The 19,883-nt window shown below is 37.3% G+C and overlaps 3 protein-coding genes across 6 annotated transcripts in view; 2 read left to right on the forward strand and 1 right to left on the reverse strand.

Moving 5' to 3' along the window:
* LOC149027543 (uncharacterized) overlaps positions 1–6,423 on the reverse strand; it is a 45,826-nt gene extending 39,403 nt beyond the window's left edge. The window contains exons 1-3 of one of the 3 annotated variants that reach the window (XM_089163597.1): positions 6,009–6,423; positions 4,603–4,674; positions 194–680 (exon numbers count right to left, since the gene is read on the reverse strand). In XM_089163597.1, coding sequence (XP_089019723.1) covers positions 194–680; positions 4,603–4,674; positions 6,009–6,049 — 600 coding nt within the window. In that variant the 5' untranslated portion in view covers positions 6,050–6,423. Of the gene's footprint in view, positions 1–193; positions 681–2,332; positions 2,470–4,602; positions 4,675–6,008 lie in introns of those variants that run through there. The other 2 variants (XM_089163613.1, XM_089163605.1) reach the window with 2 other exon arrangements.
* Positions 6,424–8,341: 1,918 nt separating this feature from the next.
* LOC149027545 (mediator of RNA polymerase II transcription subunit 7a-like) lies at positions 8,342–14,340 on the forward strand. 2 transcript variants are annotated; one of them, XM_089163624.1, is made up of 5 exons: positions 8,342–8,578; positions 9,519–9,588; positions 12,516–12,682; positions 12,769–12,842; positions 13,285–14,340. In XM_089163624.1, exons 1-5 carry the CDS (start codon positions 8,441–8,443, stop codon positions 13,340–13,342), a joined length of 507 nt encoding a protein of 168 aa, XP_089019750.1. In that variant the 5' UTR covers positions 8,342–8,440; the 3' UTR covers positions 13,343–14,340. The 2 variants fall into 2 exon arrangements, with proteins under 2 accessions (XP_089019750.1, XP_089019756.1); XM_089163630.1 differs by having other exon boundaries at positions 8,424–8,578; positions 13,282–14,339.
* A 2,377-nt stretch (positions 14,341–16,717) lies between these two features.
* On the forward strand, positions 16,718–18,153 carry LOC149027546 (putative F-box protein At2g36090). The gene has a single exon (XM_089146969.1). The coding sequence runs from the start codon at positions 16,766–16,768 to the stop codon at positions 17,798–17,800; it is 1,035 nt and encodes a 344-aa protein (XP_089003095.1). The 5' UTR covers positions 16,718–16,765; the 3' UTR covers positions 17,801–18,153.
* The last annotated feature ends 1,730 nt before the right edge of the window (positions 18,154–19,883 follow it).

Raw genomic sequence — 19,883 nt, forward strand, 5'->3', positions numbered from 1 at the left:
TCCGAACATATGACTGCCTTGTGGATTGAAAACGTAATAAATAGATTATAGATTCAACAAAAAAGGGGGGTAATGTATAGCAACACTATTCTAAGTCAAATGCTGCATGATGTATTCACAAAAAGCCAAGTGATGAGCATATTGGTAACATTTACATAATAGATTAACCGCCGAAGGGTATAGCAAGGCAAACCTGATAAGATAGAGTCTTCACCCAAGCATTCCTATCTACACCAAACAATTTGGAAGAAAACCAAAAGATTTTCGACGAAGAGCACTGTTCTCTGATTGCCAACTCAAACACCCTAGATGCATCATGTAAGGATTGAATCAGTCCATCATTGTAATCTTCACCTTCCAAAGATTTACAGAGTTTAACCCTCATTTCCTCCACATCACTGCTGGAACTTTTTTGGGGAGTTCCATTGACTGTTACCCCATCATCGGCAGAAGCAAATAATGCAGAGTGTCCAGTCCTACTTCTTTCATAAGAGAATGAATGGCGTGCTCTACAGCCCACCAATTTCCAACTATTACCATGTTTACCATACTCAGATGGGACATGTCTTGTGCAACATCTCTTCCTTCGATTGTGAAAGTCACATTGTACACTGCTTATTTCAGATCCTCTTTTGTAGAAAAAATGATTTTTAATTGTTTTTCTGGTAAAGCATGGAGAGCTGCACAGAAAAAACAAAAATGAACAACTGCAAGCATGGAAATGGAAAATTCCTAAAGCATGGCATACATCAGGGCTGTGAAGAAATGTTAATACATTGTAATAAAATCAAGATGCTACTCATCCCATCCCCCCCCCCCCCCCCAAAAAAAAAAAATTTTGAAGAAGAAAAGAAAATTAAGATGCTGAGATGCCCTTTTTGTCACTCGCATAGAGGTCATAAATTCTCAAAATCCAGTACATTAAAGACCCACATTGAAATAATTACACGAATACTCATACATGGCATTAACAGAAATTAAACTAAGGAAGTCACCAGTAGAATGGTGAAACCAATTTAGTCCTGCAGCTAAGATTAGACTAAGCAAAATGGCAAGGCTGTTATGGTTATTTTCTCCTTCTATTACATTTTTTCACCTTCTTCTGATCAGTATTTTAATTGTCAGATTATCACTTCAAGGAGTTTTCCTTCATTTATTTCCTAAACATAGTGTCTCATTATTGTCGCATGTATTCATGAACACTGGAGTAGATACATCTATGTTTTCTAGAATTCAGTTGTACACTGGTCATGTATGCTACATTTTATGTATAATTCTCAATGCGAAACCCCAAAATCCCCTCCAACAAAAAGCACCAGATGTGATTATGGTATTGTTTGGGAAAAAAAGAAAATAAAAAACCACAGAAGCAAGACCAAAGTCAAGATGATATGGATATCAAACAACCGGTTAGCTAGGACATTGAGTTACTTAAGTTACTTCTAGATGATAATGTAATTTGTTATCGTTTATATGTATCTTCTAAGGCCCATTAATAGAATGTAGGAGTTGAGTTGTTTCATGAGTACAAGAGTCAAATTTTTGTTTCAATTTTAGGTTTGAAAAGATTTTGTTTTCCTGTTTGCAACTCTTTTAATAGATTGTAGTCCTTTGTTAGTCTGATTCTTTCATTGATCTTTCTACTCATCCCTTCTGGTTCTATCCCTAGCACTCTTTCTCTATCATCATTGTCTGCCCTGCATGCACCTGCGAGGCTGCAAGCAACCAGATGCGAATGGAATTCTAACCATTCCTTCCTTTTACTCAAGAAATTCAGTGTGAAGATCATACAGCTTATAGCGATTCACATGCTGGAGTTTCATTCCCAGATTCTCATTCCACAATGAGTTGCCTACCTTTCAACTGAAACTATACCTGAACAATGACAGTTCTACTTCCTCCGAGAACACCATACCCATTTATTCACTCAAGACATTATCCATAACTCTGATAGAGCAGCTACCACACTTACAGGATCATGAATAAAGCCCAGACCACTAAAACTGTACACCCCTGAGCAGGTGATCCACATAAACTCTTGCTAGGCATGATATAAATACGGATATAAAAAGCAGTTAAGAATGAACATCAGTTCTGTTCTGATAAATAACCTGTGTGTGGCAGCCTACACAATTATGATTAAAAGACAATTTCCAGTCTAATTATTTAATTCTTATCTAACACAGTACATATGATAAGGGACACACAAAATGCTGGATAGAACAGGAAGGCCCCAAAAAGAGATGCATTCATACAGGTACAACTGAAGAAGTTAGCGACTTTTGATCAAATTAGAAGAAAAGGTTTCTTGCTGCCCAGCAGATGCACCTACAAGTCAAGGCAGAGGAGGCTATCCACCATAGGGTTTCTTGAATCAGAGCTGGAAATAGGTGCATTGTGTATGGTCATCTAATTAAAGTTCACTTGGTTGTGGCTGGGTACCAAACCTGCACTGAAGTTGCATTGAACTACTAAGTATATATTGACAAAATGACCAAATACTCAGCCATCTACTGTAGCTAGTTTTGCATGGAATATGATCCCTCAAAAAATTTGCTAGACATGCTGTCAAATGAAAGAAGTAGAGAGTTTGATTATAAGAAGAATCTCACTTTATGAAAATACTTTGATGGTGGTTTCGGCTGGGGCTTAAAAAAAAAATTGAACTTTGAAATTGTCCCCAAGAGTGACCAAAGCAACAACTAGCAGACAATTAGGGAAGTATACTTGTGAACCACAGATGCATATCTAAAGTTCTTTATTTTTGGTACTGTGCAGGATACTTCACGGTGATGCAGAGGTTACAAAACCCTATCTGGTTCCCCGTGGCCAACCCCAGTGTTAAAAAAACTCAAACATTGACAACCACTCTAGTAACAATAGGGTACAATATATGACACCTTTAAGCTAACATGGAATCAGGACATGTTGGTAAATATAAATGAAACTTCAAGAACTGTCTTGGAAGTCAAAATTGATTTAAAAATAAAAAAGAAAAGAGAAGAAAACACATAGTTGATATGGTACAGAAGGATAGTACCGTTGACCAGATTAAAAGGGTTAAAGAGAAGACATAAGGGCTGTCTTCTTATTTATCATTTAGAAATTCTTATTCTTAACATGGCATTGGCTGTTTTGCACTAAATATCCACACGGATACACTGGATCAATCCTATATTAACTTCCTATCACACCTAAACCTCATACTTTCATTGTGTGAGAGGTAAACTGAGAAAACCCTGGTCACTGGTGAGAGGAACTGTCAATTCTGGCTCCAGCAATGGTTCTGTGATACTTTGTATCCATCATATCTTCCTCGAACTACCCTGGCTCCTGCAAGTGGTCCTCTGGTTACCCTGGCTCTATTCCTTCCTCCAAACAACAATATCATCAGTTATTGTGGCAGGTGCACATAAACAACAATATCATCTGCAACTGCACATTACGATATTTTTTCTGCTTTCTTGTTCTTCTCCTTCTTGGCTTTTTTTCTAGTTTCATTGAAACTTCCTCATTTTCATTTTTTCCCCTCAACCTCACCTCCAGCCAGTGATATAAACACACACCTGCACCTTTTTTTTCCCCTTTTTTTCCTTCTTTCTCCTCCAACATCTGCAACTGCAAGGTCAGCTAAATTTTATTTTTTTTTTTTAATCTTTTCTTTTCCTCTCATTAGTTTTAAAGTCTACATTTTTCCCCCTCCCTTCAAACACTAACTGATTGATTTTTTAACTGACATACAAAGGGAGCTAGGAGATCGAGATCAAAACAATTGTTTTTTTCTTTCTTGGGCGTTGTTGTTCGAAATCAGAAGTTCACACTTTTTTTTACTTGCTCTGTTTTATTATTCTTCTTGAAAAAAAAAATTCCCCAATTTAGTTCTATGATGCCAATGCTGATTATAATCTTTAAAATAATAGAATGCTGATTATAGTTGTTTCATTTTTAATACTTGTTACATATCTAAGGCTTAGATAACTGCTAGATTAGATTCTACCCCAAAATAAATACTAGATAATAGATTGTTGATGTATAAATTAAGCTTTTGTCTTCTTGATGACTTGAGCTGGATTAGTGTTAGTCTTTAAAAAATATATAAATTTAGAGAAGATGAGGAAGGGGAATATACTTAAAACCGTCTCGGTAAGTACCTCGCTGCCTAAGTGCTTCAATTGCCCTAAATCGATGCAACAACTATGTTCTAGGCAACTTGGGTCACAGGTTTGGCAACCTGGGTCAACTTGGGTTAAGTAATTAAACCTGCTATATTTCAGCTCGAATTGATGGAGTCCCAAAGAGTTCAATCCAATTGTTCAGTGTTGCTAAAGGTGTAGTGCATAGTGGACTGACAGAGAAAGAAAAAGGAATAACAAAGAAAAAGAAATGACAGAGAAAGAGAGGGATCAAAAGAAAGACAGTGGAAAGGTTGCACAAGCCTGTAGGCTTCAAGCAAACAACTCATTCTTCAAAATCTATCGGTGTAATCAGTTAAAAGCAATAGAAATTAACTCAACTAATGAAACTGCTTACATAGCTATCTCCTGCCAAATAATTACAGGATTACATATCATCCTATCCTAATAAATAAAATACATAATTTACCCAAAACTAAAGTTGGGCCTGATTCTCGATTGGATTTCTCTAACAAGCTCGTTTTGGTCCAACGAACTGCTCCTGCATCAAACAGCATACATTTTTGTGCAGAACTATCCTTAGCTAATGAAAATCATTTTTCTGTTGTTAAACACGCACACACACATAAAAATAAAAAATAGAAACAACAACAACAAAGAAACACAACTCATGCTTGACATCTTACTTCAGTAACGGAAGCTTATATAACCCCAAAAATTAAAGGCAAAATTTCCCATATGGTCAGATTTAAAAATAATAACTCGATAAGAAATTTTTAAAAACATTTTACTTAAATGGATCTTATTTTTTTAAATAATTACCAAATCTGAAATTTTGTGATAATTCTTCCCGTCCAACTAATATTCTACCATGAACTACCCAAATTACCCTCAAATCTTTTATATAAAACTTATGAGAAACACTTACCAATTCCTTCAATCTCTTGGCAATTCTAGGACCGACAACATCTTGTCGTTGAAGCTCTCAGTCCTCCTATCATTCGTCAAATTCATTGTTTGCAATGAAAATACTTGAGGGTAATTTGGGTGGTTCATGGTAAAATATTAGTTAGGTGGAAAAAATTATCATAAATTTTAGAATTTGGTAATTATTTTAAAAAATAAGATCCATTTGAGTAAAAAATATCTTATTGAGTAATCTTTTTTTATCTAGGAAATTTTCCCAAAATTAAAAGTAATAAAACCCATAACTATTTGGTACACTCTACAGGAGGTGTTTTTTTTTTTTTTTTTTTTTTTTTTTTTTTGGGGGGGGGGGGGAACAACTCTGATCCCCACCCACGGATAAACAAGAAGGGAGGGAACTGGGTTAACCAGAACAGCAACAAGAAGAACAATCCACCCAACCAACACCACCCCCGGCCCCCTTTTTTTTCTCTACTGTAGTCACTGTATGTATATTAGCATATCCATAACACTGTGGCAGGTCTAGTTTAGAAATTGAAACTCTGGAGACCAGAAACATAGAGAAAAAAAACCATAGGTCGTCCTGTAAACTCCGATCCAACATATTCGAATTAAAACCTAATACATTCTGCTGAAATTCTTAACTTCAATTCGGTGGGGCAGCCTAGAAGCTAACTGAAGACGAAGTCATGGTAAACCCATAACCGCAATCATCATACAGAACATAAGAACTAGATTTGATAGATGTATGTCAATAGAGAAGAGAAAGGATAAGCAGTTAAACCAAATAAAATAACAACTATCCTACGTTCGCACGACCTAAGCATGTGAAATTAGGCATCAGAGAACCAATTTACAAATAAAACTCAACCTATCATAAGGATTGATCACCGAAACTAAACCCCAGTGGTGTAAACATAATTGGGCGTCAGGATGAAAGATTTGCACCTTGCATTAGTGAACCTCTGCTGCGGCAGCTTAATCGCCATATACGAGTGCAATAATAACCCAAAAAGAATTCAACGAATGCACAGTAATCCTAGTCCATGAAGATAAGTCGGAGATATCGTGTGGTGCGAGCTCTGGAATTGGGATGGTTAGAACTTAGAACCCTTAATTCCTGACGGGCCCGGCCTGACCGGCGAATGATTTTCACTTCTGCTTAAATATCTACAACAAATCCACACTTGGTGGTATCCGCCTACGCATTAACGGATGCATAATTGGAACTTTGGAAGACGCCCGTTCTTTGGACGATGATTGTGGAACAGAGCAATCCTGCCTACGTGGTCGAGCTAACTATCACACAATCACACACAGGCATTTCCCTCTTCCTGCTTTTCTTGATTCTTGACTTGATTGATTTCCTGATAACATTTGTCTTTATGTATTATTATTTTGGAGCAAGTAATTTTATCATAAATGTCTTTGCTTTTTTTTTTTTTTTTTTTTTTGGGCATATCAAATTAAATGCCAACCAAAAAACGACACAGTTATCATAGAAGAGGGAAAATTTTACTTACTTATCAATAACCCAATTCTAAAGACAATCAATCATAGCATAAGATGGAATTTTAAAAGGTTTTTTATTTATTTGAGGATTTGTTTTTAGAAGACCATCCTATAGAACCTGATGAATGAACTTGCAGTCTCTATATTACTACTTTTTATTTGAATTATTGAGTTCTATGGGATAAATAGATTTTATAGTACGTGGAATGACTGTTAACTTTTTTAAAGGCAATTGATCAATAACAATTTTGTTTTGCATCAAATTTTGACTTGTGTCACGGAATGGTCAACTATTTATTTTTGTTATTTTTATTGCATACCATAAACCGTTAGTCAGTTTAAACCTAAACCGCACCAAACCGAAACCAGCCCGAAACTATTATTTTGCTAATGGGTTGTGTTTGGGCTAAGAGTTCTTCAGTCCCAAACCGCACCATTGAACCCCATAACTTGGAGGATCAAACTCATGACCTCTTCTCCCGGAAGTGCTACTCATTATTGATTGAGTGATTTTTCAATTATTCTTGATCATTCCAATTGCTCTAAAAACATGATCATTAGTACAAGCCGAATAACCTATAAAACAACATGCTCGCCTAGGTTAGTTGATGAATGCCTTCGATGATCAAATCAGTAAATGCTTATAACTTTAAGATGAAAACGAAGTTGCAGGACTCTAAACACCAATGTGTAGTTTTAAAAGTGTGCACATCTCATATTGGCAAGAGCTATTAGACTTATGTAAGTGTTAGGGTAGTACCCTGGTCACACGATAGATTTCTGCAGGTGTTCCCTAACTATTTGATCTATGGTGTTGGTGTAGTGAGTGGTGATGAAATCATAATTGGACTATGCCACCGTCCCTATTCTTTATGCCCAACAAGAAGTTTTCCTTGGAGATCCAAGGGAGGTCGGTTATAACTTATCAAGAGCCGTCTGGGACCAATATCCAGTCAATTTCTAAAATGTGTCCCAACATCACATAAAAAAGATTGAGATCCATTTAGAAACCACATTGTTTATTTTTTAAATTTAATGACAACTATTTGACATGGATTATAAATGAATTTCATCCATTTGATGTGATGTTGGGATACATGTCCCATTTCCTTGTCATAAATAAACAGGATAAATTTCCGACATTTTACCTCCACAACACTCGACATCAAATTGGTCTAGTCTGGATTCTTGCTCGGTTTGACCACATCAACTCCTTCAATCTATCTTCCACCCATGTATTAGACAAGGTACGATCAAGTTGGTCAAGCCAATTGTTATAGACAAAATACAATTGAACTGTCCAATTTAAATGAAATGATATTAATTTTTTGTCGGTAACAATTAAATGATATTAATTACATCTTGTAAATAAAATAGTTTTGTGATATGTTAGTCCTTGTGAGTCACGCCAATAAGGGGGTGGGGATCGATTATTTTTTTTTAGATATGAGGTTCTTCCGGGCCAGCTTGCGCACACCATGATTACATCCTCAAGGGAACTTTTATATATTAATGCCGCCGAATGGGTCCAAGACCTCCCAGTGGGATCAATTTTTACTTCCCTTTAAATGTCCATCCCCCTTTCCCAACAATCATTTGAGGTGGATTTGACCTTGTTAGTTTTTGAAATTATAACTCTACTTATGTATGTGATGCCATGGCTAGTTTCGTAAAATAAAACTTAATCATGCCTAAAGTCGTAATTTCATCAGAAAAAAAACCACTTATTTTCAATTCTCGCCGATCGATCGCCACCGCTGGTTTATATTTGATTGTTCTCACTCAGCTAGCAAGGCGTGGCGGTGGCATTTGAACACAGTTGCTGGAGCTCGTGAGAGTGCTGAACAGGGAAAAGCTGGAAACAGGAAATGGCAGCCACTGCGACTTACCCACCACCACCACCATTCTATAAACTCTACAAGGATTACCTCCAAGACCCTAAATCGGCTCCTGAACCTCCTCCTCCTATCCAAGGAACATACGTCCTTTTCGGCGGCAACTACACGGTTAGATCTCCTTTTCTCTTCCTTAGGGTTTATTTCCGTTTAAACCTTACATCTCTATCTCTTTCTCCCACACAACACATTCAACGTCAATTCAGATCAAACAATAAATCCGTCTCTTCATTTTTCCCTCGAGACGAAAATTATTGATTTTTAGTTGCTATGGTTTGGTTGAGAAATTTGACCTGGTCTCATACTTCAAAATTACATCCACAAATGCCAACTTACGAATATCAGTTAGAAACTGTAAAACGAAGAACGTAGCTAAATCGCATCCTTCTTGGGTATAACTTAAAATACTTAGGACGCGTGTTAGGTATTTGGTGGAAAAGTGATCGGTGATTTATGAATTGCAACGCCCAGCCGAAAACGATGGCATAATGTAAACGAAATTTTATTCTTTAACCTGGACTATCGAAATCTTCCAATTGCATCATCTCTATGATATTTTGAACTTGTAAATATTCAGAAGTGTGTTCTGACTCTAGTACATAAATTCAGTTATATTGGTTGTTGGATGAAAGTGGCTACTAGTTCCAGCAACAACAAAGGCTGCAAAAAAGACTTTGAACTTGTAAATATTCAGAATTGTGTTCTGACTCTAGTACATAAATTCAGTTATATTTGGTTGTTGGATGAAAGTGGCTACCTTTCACATAAATCTATGCTAAAAGATCATCTATGACATTAGAAACCTTACACAAAGAAAATGATAAGAATGAAATTCATCATAGTGGAAACTTGGGAAGCATTAATCAAACATCCGTATTTGCTGTAAAACTAGTTTCTCAAAACAAGGTAAACCACATATTATTTTTCATGTTTCATTTTTACTGTCTGTTTGTTGCCAGGTTAGATCATACTTAGTAAGTTGTTGTTTGCACATTAGTCATCCTTCATTTGTGTTTTTTTTTTTTTTTTTTTTTTTGCATTGTTAGTGTAGACCGAGGATATCCTTCCAAGCTTGGAAGAACAAGGAGTTCGTCAATTGTTTCCAAAGGGACCTAGTATAGGTATGTTTCTGTGTACTAAGACATTGTGGCTCAACTGTCTCCTATAAAGAAAAAGCATAAACATTTCTGTTCATCAATTTGATTTTATATGGTCCTCCCAATGTTCTCCACACACATGAATCTTTTACTTCCTGATCTGTCCTAGTAGTTTTTTGTATTATTAGTATGATTACTTATCCTTCCTACACTTTATTGTAAATATGCAATACTTTTAGTATTATTGAGTATTACGGCATGTTCAAATGATGTGGTTGTCTTGCTAGTTCTATAACCAATAGATGCAAATTGAACTTCTCCCACCCCCCTCCAACCCCCCCCCCCCCAAAAAAAAAAAAAAAAAAAAAAAAAAGTAATTCTTCCAAATTCATTTTACTGAAATACTCCTTCAGGAGGGGATATACGTGTCCATGTTAAAAACCATATCTCTGGGTTTAGTGGCTTAGCGTTTAACATGCATTGCTGAACCCTTTGTTCTTTTAAGACATCTACTGGGTGGTAGTATGCGGATTGTGTGAATATTACACTGTCCAACTAAAAAATGAATATGGAATAATGGCCGAGGTTGTTTGGTGCCTTTTGGGGGGGGGGGGGGGTTTGGTGTGTGGGCGTGTTTTGAGGGGATTGTTCTGAATCAGTATACTTTAACATTTTTCAGACTGACCCTCATTTTTCACAGGTTATTCTCTCTGTATTTGGATGACACTAGCAATTCTCACTGCTGTTAGGGACCTAACATTGTCATTCTTGTGGCACACACATTCACAATTTAGCTACTTTCGGATATGCAGTTCCTCCCTGCTATGAAATAGCGGTCAGTTCTATCCCTGTGCGCCCCCAACTGCCATCAGACAACACTCCAATTCCACAAAAGAATCACTGGCACCTGCAACATAGCAGTTGGTTGGTTCAGCAGTGTTTCTACATCCATAGGGTGATGGCATACCTGGGATTCATATTATTCCTAATACAACACAGTCCTGCAACGGTCAATGAGCTTTTTCCTTTATGCTGCTTCTGTCTGTGCATTTACACAATCTAGGGGCTGTAACTTTCTTCTACTAAGCTTCTTTATCGGAAAATTAAATTAATACTTGAAAAATAGACTTCTGTCCTCCCCACCCCACCCCCAAAGAAACACAACAGATGCCTTCCAGGAATACTTCATTCTACCAGTTACTATCAACAGAAAAGGTTTGTAAGTAGAGACTACCTTTCCCTGGGTAAACTCAGTGTGGGCTCCTCAGCACTCAAAAGATAAGAATTGGCAATGCCTGTGGCTCTAATGGCATACTTAGGCAAATACTTAGATACCTTTATAAAAAGAAAGGGTGGGGGTGGGGTGGGGGGAGGAACAGTTTTGACTGTCCTGAATTTCCCAAGAATTACCAGTATTTCGGTATGAGAGCCCATTACAGTTATCTTTTCTGAAACTAAAACTAGATACCATGGAATTCTTTCGATGAAAAGTAACAGTTCCATTATTATCTCTACAATTGAATGGGAGTCCTAAGCTGTAGGATTTGCTGAAGTCATGGTTTCATTTGCATCTTTCCTTTCTGTCATTCTGCTGCCTTACTTCACTGTGGAGTGTGGGATATGATTCCTGAACTTATCAGTGAATCTGTTTATCCTAAACTTATTTTCATACTTGGGTACATCCATGTTTTTCATAGATGACTAAAATGCCTTGAGTGAATGAAAAGCTTGGGTTGCGCAAATAGCCCAGAGAAAGACCTAGGCACCAGCCTTGAACTTCACTGTTGCACCAAAATTGATGTGACCTAGAGGTTGTACTATGGCCCATATGGAGTGTATCATTTAGTTCTCGTAGTTCCACAGGAGGCTTTGCTTGGCAGATGTCCTGCAGTGTTCTAGCTGCAGGCAGTTGGATTTGCCAGGTTTCCAGTGAGGCAGGATGAAAGTTCTCCAAAGAAGGGTCCCAATTCTCAAGTACATGAAGTTGCTAAGGGGGCTGGATATCATCTTCCTTATGGTCTTTTCTTGCCAGGAAAGCTTTGAAGTTGATAATGATCTTCCCCGCCTTTTCAGATAAATTCTTCGGTTAGAATGCATGGTCTCACTTGGTTGAAAATGAGTTGTACTTTTACTTGAGTTCATTCTCCACCAACTAATCCACTTCGTTGCACTTTGACCAGGAGAAAAATAAATAAATTCTTGAGAGCAAAAGGTTCTTGTGGACATAGTAGACAGTAGATATCCACAGTACTGCTGTCACACTACTCTATTACTACTGCTTGACAAAATGTGGATATTCAAAATTTGCTCTCTTTATGTATTAATAAAATTATTTTAAAGCATGTTATGCCAGACATAATATGTAAGGGGGCATAGGATAATATTATTATCTGTTGATGCAAATAACTATGGCTTGAAATTGTATAGACGTGTAGGCTGCTAAGAAGTACTGCTTTGAATTCAGTTGACTAGCAAAGGAGGATCTATTAACTGACACCATTTAGTTGGGATTAGATTTTTAGTGAGTTGAGCTGTATGAGGATGCAATAGTCCAACGCTTGAAAATTCTCGGAATTATTTATGTTGTGTGATTTAATTTTGAATATTTTGAAGTTACATTTCTATGCATTCTCCAAGTTCCATATCGTATTATTAGGGCTTCGTTGAGTCTAATGTTTCATGTCCTTGTTGGGTTCTAAGTTCATACCAATGTTCATGGAAAATATCTTTCGCATATCATGGCACATATAATTTGCCTCCATGGATATGATGACATATCTAAAATTCAGGTTCCAAATAAATTTCGTTCTATGGTTAGAGGTTTGCATTGGTGACATTTTTATATGCAAAAAACAATATCTTTTTGGCAATGTTTGACAGACAAGTTGACTACGATCATGTTACTCAATATCCATGTTTCATATTCTTTATGACATTCTTTAAAAGTGCAGATTTCAAGAAGGAACTGAAATCTCTAAATAGAGAACTTCAGCTACACCTTTTGGAGCTTGCAGATGTACTTGTTGAAAGGCCTTCCCAATATGCAAGGAGAGTGGAAGATATATCTCTTATATTTAAGAACATACACCATCTTCTCAATTCATTGCGTCCTCACCAGGTAGAATAATTGAATTAATTTAATTATAGTTGTTGACTTGTCAGTCTCTTACTCCATGTGCCTTTATTTGTTTCCTCTCTTCTCAGGCTAGAGCAACACTAGTTCACATACTGGAGCTTCAGATACAAAGTCGTAAACAAGCAGTGGAAGATATTAAGAGGTAATTACTCAAATAACATTTGGTTTTTCTTCTTTCAGTCGAAGTGTGGTTAAGCTTCATGCTTTCATTACTGGTTGTGATGTTCTTGGTGGAGGGATTGCAATCTCAAAACCTTCTGAAAGATTTGCTCTGAATAGAACTTTTTCTTTTGAGCATCTAAAATCAAAGTAGGGTTTTCCTGCTACAATTTTACATGGGTATTTTTTTCCTCAGCCAGTTAACTAATGCTTTCTTCTTATTCCAAGTTCTGTGGAGGCACATAGATGACATTGAAACTACTACAATTACATATATAATCATCCTTGAAACACCTCAAAATACATGCTTTTGTGCCCCTTTAATAGTGGTGGTAGTCAACTGATTTCTTTTTACTTTAGCATTGGGTACTGTATAACATATTATGATGTCTAATTCAGACATGATCTGTTGCTTGTTTTAGAAGAAGAGAAGAGGCACAAAGACTGCTCAAAGAAGCACTCGCAACCTTAGATGGCTACTAGCTTGCGTTGTGTTCTGGCCCTTGGAGCGTGCAAATGTTGCATTAATGTTCCAACTGCTGTAGCTGTACACTGATAATATCTTACATCAATGCAAAGCAACATAATGTGTTTTGTTTAGTCAAAAACTATTGTTCTTGAGTGGTTGTCTGTAAATGATTGACATTCACAATGCTGTGATCAATGCATGAGTATAGGTCTTCTGGGTTGTACTATGAACTCAGGGTGGTTCTCTGTAATGTTGACACAGAGACTAAGATGTTTGATACCACCAACAAGCGAGGATACTTACATGAATGGAAGTAGATGCTGCTTGTCAAGTTTTAACATTATCCAAGCAAACTTTGTAGGTAAGTCTTTTTCAGCTTTGCAAATAATTTATGCTATGATTGGTATGCGTTCTTGGACAAGTTTTGTTTTGTAGATTTGATTCTGAACTTAGAAGATAGAGAAGAATCTGGTTACAGAATGCTTTTTAGACCTTGAGAATCAAACTGAGCCTTGATTTTGAACACGTCAGAATGCATGCATGGTATCCTCTGACATTCCTGCTAATGAAGATTTGAATTCGACCAGCTAGGTTGCTCTAGGTTAGGATTGATTAAGTTGAAACAATGAAGGGTTCTGATAAGAGGGCAGATTGCCAGGCAAGGATAAACATAGATGGATTGGTAGGTCAAGGATAGCAACCTTGTCATTGCGGTATTGATAGATGAGATGGAAGGTTGTTAAAATGTCACAAGATCATGGTATCTCCACAAACAAAACTGGCCAATTAAGTAAGCCTTAAGCGAGAGTTTCAAAGCTGAAACGAAGAAAGAGTCTTCATACCGATTCAAATTCAAAACTCTACTTATAAAATCTCTCTGTACTCACCCAATTTGACCAACAATATACGACTTTGAAAATTGTTTCAAATTTTATACAACACATTTGGTCAAGAGAAAAGGCACCCCAAGATTGCTTTAGAAAGAGACACCTTCGTATCCGTAGCTGTATGTTCAGGGGTATCACCTTATCAGTATCTAATCATTAAGATTGCATTTGTTTGCAAAGGAGGGGTGGGGAGAAAGGAGTGTAGATCATCTTCCTTGACAGGGAGCATTCTTTGTTCTCCCGATAGCGTTACAACAACAAATTATGTGGGGTACACAAGTAAAAAATAATTAAACATTTTAAAAACAAACCCCATAACCTTAAATCTGTAAAAAATAATTAAACATTTTAAAAACAAACCCCATAACCTTAAATCGTGGCCTCAACGTGGCCGTTAGGTGTGACGATCAAAACTCGGAAAAAATGGGTGTAAAAAAACATAAAAACATGTCGATCCCAAATGTAACGGGGCAAGGGAGAATGAAAGAAAATGAAGTGATTTTGCATAAAAGTGTGAAACGTGGGTTTCACTTTGTTTTTTTTTAAAACATTTTTTCACACAAAAAAAAGACATTGGGTGAAAAAATTAGCATGTCACATCTGCCAACTTTTCACTCCATAAATCAAACAAACTACACTTTTGGGATTTAATGGAAAAATTTATCTTTTTCAAAATTTTTTCCACCCACCATTATTCTAGCAAACAAACTGTGACTAAGTACTTGGATCAGAATTCAAATAATCTATCTATTGAATTTGTTGAAGATTTGAAAATTTTGATTAAGACAATTTAGAGGCATAAATTGATAGTGTACAATTCGATTCACATCCATATCCTGTTAGTTTTGAACATTCATCAGGTCCCATTCATGTAAATTATGTATCCGACTCTAATCCCTTAAATGAGTGTTTAATTAACCACAAATTACAAACTCAAGCATGCAAAAATTGCATAAAAAATAGTAGGTATGATTGCTTGTCAACTTCCTTTGCTCCTTTATTCGATCTCATCCTTCAAAGACATGGTTGATGGTTCACCGTTCACGTATTCTCGGCAGAAGCATCTGATGGTGTTTGTATCTCCCTTACTCCATACCCTGTTTGGAGGTTTTCAAAAAGATAGAAATTCCTTCCTTCGTCAGAATTTGGTGTCAAAGAAAAAGTGCCAAAAGTGCAATTCGTTCTACAGAATGAAACTCTTACTGTTTAATTTTCCAAGGGAATTTTATAGAGTTGGTAGAAACTGATCAAGGAGAAAAAAGAACACTAAACCACTTTGTATACGAAAACTGGTTCAGCCCGGATTGACCGTTGTTGTGAAATTTCATTTTCATTCAACGAGTAACAAAAGCGACCTTTTCTGTTTACTGTTATGAAGAAATTTAGGCACGGAGTTTAGACAAAAAAAAAAAGGAGTGGCTCTGTGAGGTGGAGAAGCAGGTAGGTTTTGGAGTTTGTCATTTTCTTCTTTTAAATTGAAAAGTTCATCCTAACAAAAGTTGGTGAAAAAGAAATAATACATATTTTTTTATTTGTTATTTAAAATATAACACATTATGTCTATTAGACAAACATCCAACACAATGAAAATATTGAATTTATCCTAAAAAAACAATAAAAAAATTCTGGGTTGGATTGTACTTTACTTAAAATTGGTAAACTATTAGAAAACATACGAGACAATGAAGATATTGAGAATTTAAGATTTGATTTTACCTATAAAAAAATAATTTAAGATTGGATTATACTTGACTTAAAATTGATAATCTATTGAATCTCTTAAAGGGGCGAACCCGTGCTTCATATTTAAATTATATACGATAGCTGCTTTTTGAGGATTTTAAAATTTGATAAATTATTTCTGAATCAGTCAAAATAGAGATTGATCACAACAAAAACAATCGAAGGATCCAATCCCAATTCTTTGGCTTTACCACTCCTCCATGAGCGTGGAGCTCAGTTTATCCATGAACAAGGAGACCCTTTGTATGATTTCACCAGAGGGAGAAGGTGGAGTGGAGACTGCTATTCTTTGTCAAACAAACCCACCATTCACTCACTCTCATCAGAGATTCACACTAGTCTCATGACCACAGACGTCTGGGCGCTTAATGGGGACTGACATCATTCTCACTTGAATTTCTGTTTCAATGATGCATGCAAGTAATGCAACATTGTAAATTGTAATCCTCTTCGTGTCGTCTTCCACTATATATATATATATATATTATAAAATAAACAATATAACTAATGATGTAACCATATCAGCTGACTTATCCTTTTCCCCTTTGTATCTTTCACACCTCAATGCCTAATTCCTGCTACATGGCCGACCTTCCCTATCTTGTCTATCTACATATCATTTAATACATACTCATCATTTTCATATTTTGAATATATATATTTCCAGGTCCTGTCCTTTCCCTTTCTTCCTCTCTTCCTTTATATATATATATATATATATATATATAGCCATATAGGACTAAGGACTTCCAAGTCGAATCGCCCAACTTGACCAACAACATCTAATTCGTAATATTGGAAACTGAAATGGCTTCTTTCTCTGCCTCGCGGCAGCCGCCGGCAACCAAAGAGGGAGGCGCCACCAGCACACTGGATGCGCTCCACCCTGATCTTCAGTCCCACATACTCACCCTTCTGGATGGGGAGACACTCACCTACGCCAGCTGCGTGTCGAAGCAGCTCCACGCGCTCTGCAATGAGGAAACCATCTGGAGGGATATTTGTTTGTCCACGTGGCCGTCTATGGATGACCCACGTATTCGCCACCTCATCTCCACCTTCCCCAACGGTCCTCGTTCCTTCTTCTCCAGCTGCTTTCCTCTCCTTGTCCCCTCCTCCTCCTCTGGCTCTAACTCCGACCTCCGAGCTCCGCCGTCGCCGGAGATGATGATCTCCGCCGTTGACATCCACTACAGAGACGAACTGATCTTCTCTAAGGTACAAGAAACCGAGACCGTGAGCAGATGGTTCCGATGCGCGCCTTTCCGAATTGACCTCCTCGATATCAAGGACGTGGTTCCGACACCGATACGGGCGCCTATAACCGACACGTGCCGGGACCTCGCCGATCGTATGACCCTGAGTTGGATCGCCATCGATCCCACGGCGCGTCGAGCAGCGAATCTCTCCAGCTGGAAACCCATTTCTGTGCAGCGTCACTGGCTGTCGGGGGAGATAAAGGCGAAGTTCGCTACGATACTGGTAGCCGATCGGAAATCGATTGAGTTGGTGCAGTGCACGGTGGTGGTGACCCTGGGAGCTACCGAAGCAGGGGAGACGATGCAGGTGAGGGAGATGTATTTACAAGTGGAAGACATGGAAGGAATGAATTTGAATGGATCGGAAAGTGTGGGAATTCTGTGTAAGGCGATGAGAGAGGAGGGAGGAAAGCGGAGGAAGAGGAGTACAGAGGAAGCGAAACAGAGGTACGAAGAGTATGAGAGACTGAAACGGGAGAGGAAAGAGAGAAAGTTGAGAAGAGAAGGGAGGTTAGATACCCTATGCATCGCTTTTGGGTTCTCCATCATTGCAGCCTTTTGGGCACTCTTCCTTTTCCGGTAGAGAATCCCCTCCTCCTTTATTCCTTCCTTCCCCTGCTCAACATTTTTCGATTTTTGTTGTATATTATGTCTTGCTCAGTTACCGCAAGATATTATAGAGATCAGATATCAAACAGAGAAATATTAAGAAACAAGACCATTTTGATCAGTCGTTAATACTCTCCTAAGATGCTACACCAAAGTGTAACCCCTCCTCAAAATTCTCCTTCATTTTTTATTATTCAAATAAGGATCAATTTTTCAGATCATTCTTCGTGAGATGCAACACTGAAGAAAAAACAGCCACATCCCTGTATTTCAGATATGATGTTTTCAGGACTTGAAACGGTCTGCAATTGAACACGTAAATCAATGTTCTAAGCCAATCCTTCAACGTACCACTATCTGATTCTTCATTAGTATACATTCAGGGGGTTTATCTTTATATGTTTAAAGATGAATTTTCTGGTATTATAGGGATGTCAAGTAAAACAAGGAGACAAGCAAAACCAATGCAAAGGACTTATCTATGGAGGGAATACTATGAAAACCTTGAAATTTAACCATATGAACGATTAATTCGGTTGCATGGGATGATGATGTTGTGATTCCAAATTTTAAGCTGATCAAAATATTCTCCCATGTAGTCTTAATTGATTTGTGAAAATATGTCAACAAAGAACCTAGGGATCCATCTTCATTGGAAGTTCTGTTCATGGCGAACCATTATGATTTACAGGTTTGTGGTTAACTATTCTAATGAACACCAACATGGGAAATGGAGCATCTTCAACGTAAATAGAGGAAATGGTATTCACAACAAATGATGAGACTTTTTATAGACATGGGATGGGAAAAAACCAGTTCCAAGTGAATGTACAAATTCCTTAATTAAAAAAAATCTTACTTGTTCTTCCTTTCATCTGGCTGAATCGAATAAATTCAACTTTTGAGATTTACTTAAAAACAATACAATTCTGTTTTTTCGACTTTTTTTGTTTGGGAGCATTGGTAGCTTAGTATTTTAGGAGATGGAGAACTGGAGCTAAGTAATCGTTCAGGTATTTTCTAGCTAATAATTGGACTAAAAATAAGGAAGAAATTATTCAGTCACCCGGAATTATTGACTTCATCTCTTCCAAAGAGAAAAAAAAACAAAAGGGAATTATTGACTTCATTCAAGCGACAGTGACCTAGACAGTGACCTAGAAATTCGGGTGAGAATGATCATTTATCTTTTAACTAAACCAATTTGGACCGATTCCAGCCAGCCAACCTGACTTTTACAGACTCGGCCAACCAATTCTGATCCAGACTGAAGGAAGTTAATAATGTTGCAGATCACTTGGCATCTCAGGCAGCACAGTCTCAACAAGCCATCTTTTCAAAGATATCACGATTGCTTGAGATTCTTGGAAGCTTTTGCCCACAAAAGCTAAAGAACATTTAGAAAAACACAAGCCAGCGTGGGAGACGAAGATTAGAAAGACACAAGCCACCATAGTCATAGGAGACAAAAATAAACGATTTTCCTTGAATGTGTGGTAAAAAAAAGAAAGAAAGTTGAAAACCATGTAAAATCGAACGTGCACGCATGTTGGGTATTCGATTGACAGAATTATTCTCAGTTCACCTCAAACCTATAATGGAGAACCCATCTGAATGAGCAAGCCCTTCTCGTTTGTATAGGCGTGTAAAAAAAATATATATCAACAAACAGGCTCTGTATCCACCATCCAGTAAAGATCATCTTCATCTAAATAGGTATATATATATTTTTTCTGTTCTCCCACACTAATATAAGTTTGACACAAAGTCTGCTCAAGTAAGTATCTGGCTTATCCCTACATCTGAATATAATAAAAGAAAAGTTTAACCGGTGGTTCCCTTAAGTGTGCGTAAAACTGAAGGCCGCTCCCTTACGTTTTAAGTGATAGGATTAACGTCCACTTTAATCACAATGGCAGAATAGACAATGAAAATTCATTGCTTATTAACTCGACTGTCCCCTTTGGTTCAGATGATTGGGATAAATTTGAGCAAGAAGCAGGGAACAAAAGTTTGGCAACTGTCCCGTCGGATGAATGTCAAGGCCGCAACTACTG

Source organism: Hakea prostrata, chromosome 1 (assembly GCF_041222555.1).
Source record: "Hakea prostrata isolate BN-2017 chromosome 1, UWA_Hpros_2, whole genome shotgun sequence".
In the NCBI taxonomy this organism is placed as follows: Eukaryota; Viridiplantae; Streptophyta; class Magnoliopsida; order Proteales; family Proteaceae; genus Hakea; species Hakea prostrata.

Coding starts and splice junctions, on each gene's coding strand:
- LOC149027546 (XM_089146969.1), top strand. CDS start 16,766: ATGGCTTCTTTCTCTGCCTCGCGGCAGCCGCCGGCAACCAAAGAGGGA.
- LOC149027545 (XM_089163630.1), top strand. CDS start 8,441: ATGGCAGCCACTGCGACTTACCCACCACCACCACCATTCTATAAACTC. Junction 9,589..12,515: donor TCCAAAGGGACCTAGTATAG/GTATGTTTCTGT, acceptor TTAAAAGTGCAG/ATTTCAAGAAGGAACTGAAA. Junction 12,843..13,281: donor GCAGTGGAAGATATTAAGAG/GTAATTACTCAA, acceptor TGCTTGTTTTAG/AAGAAGAGAAGAGGCACAAA.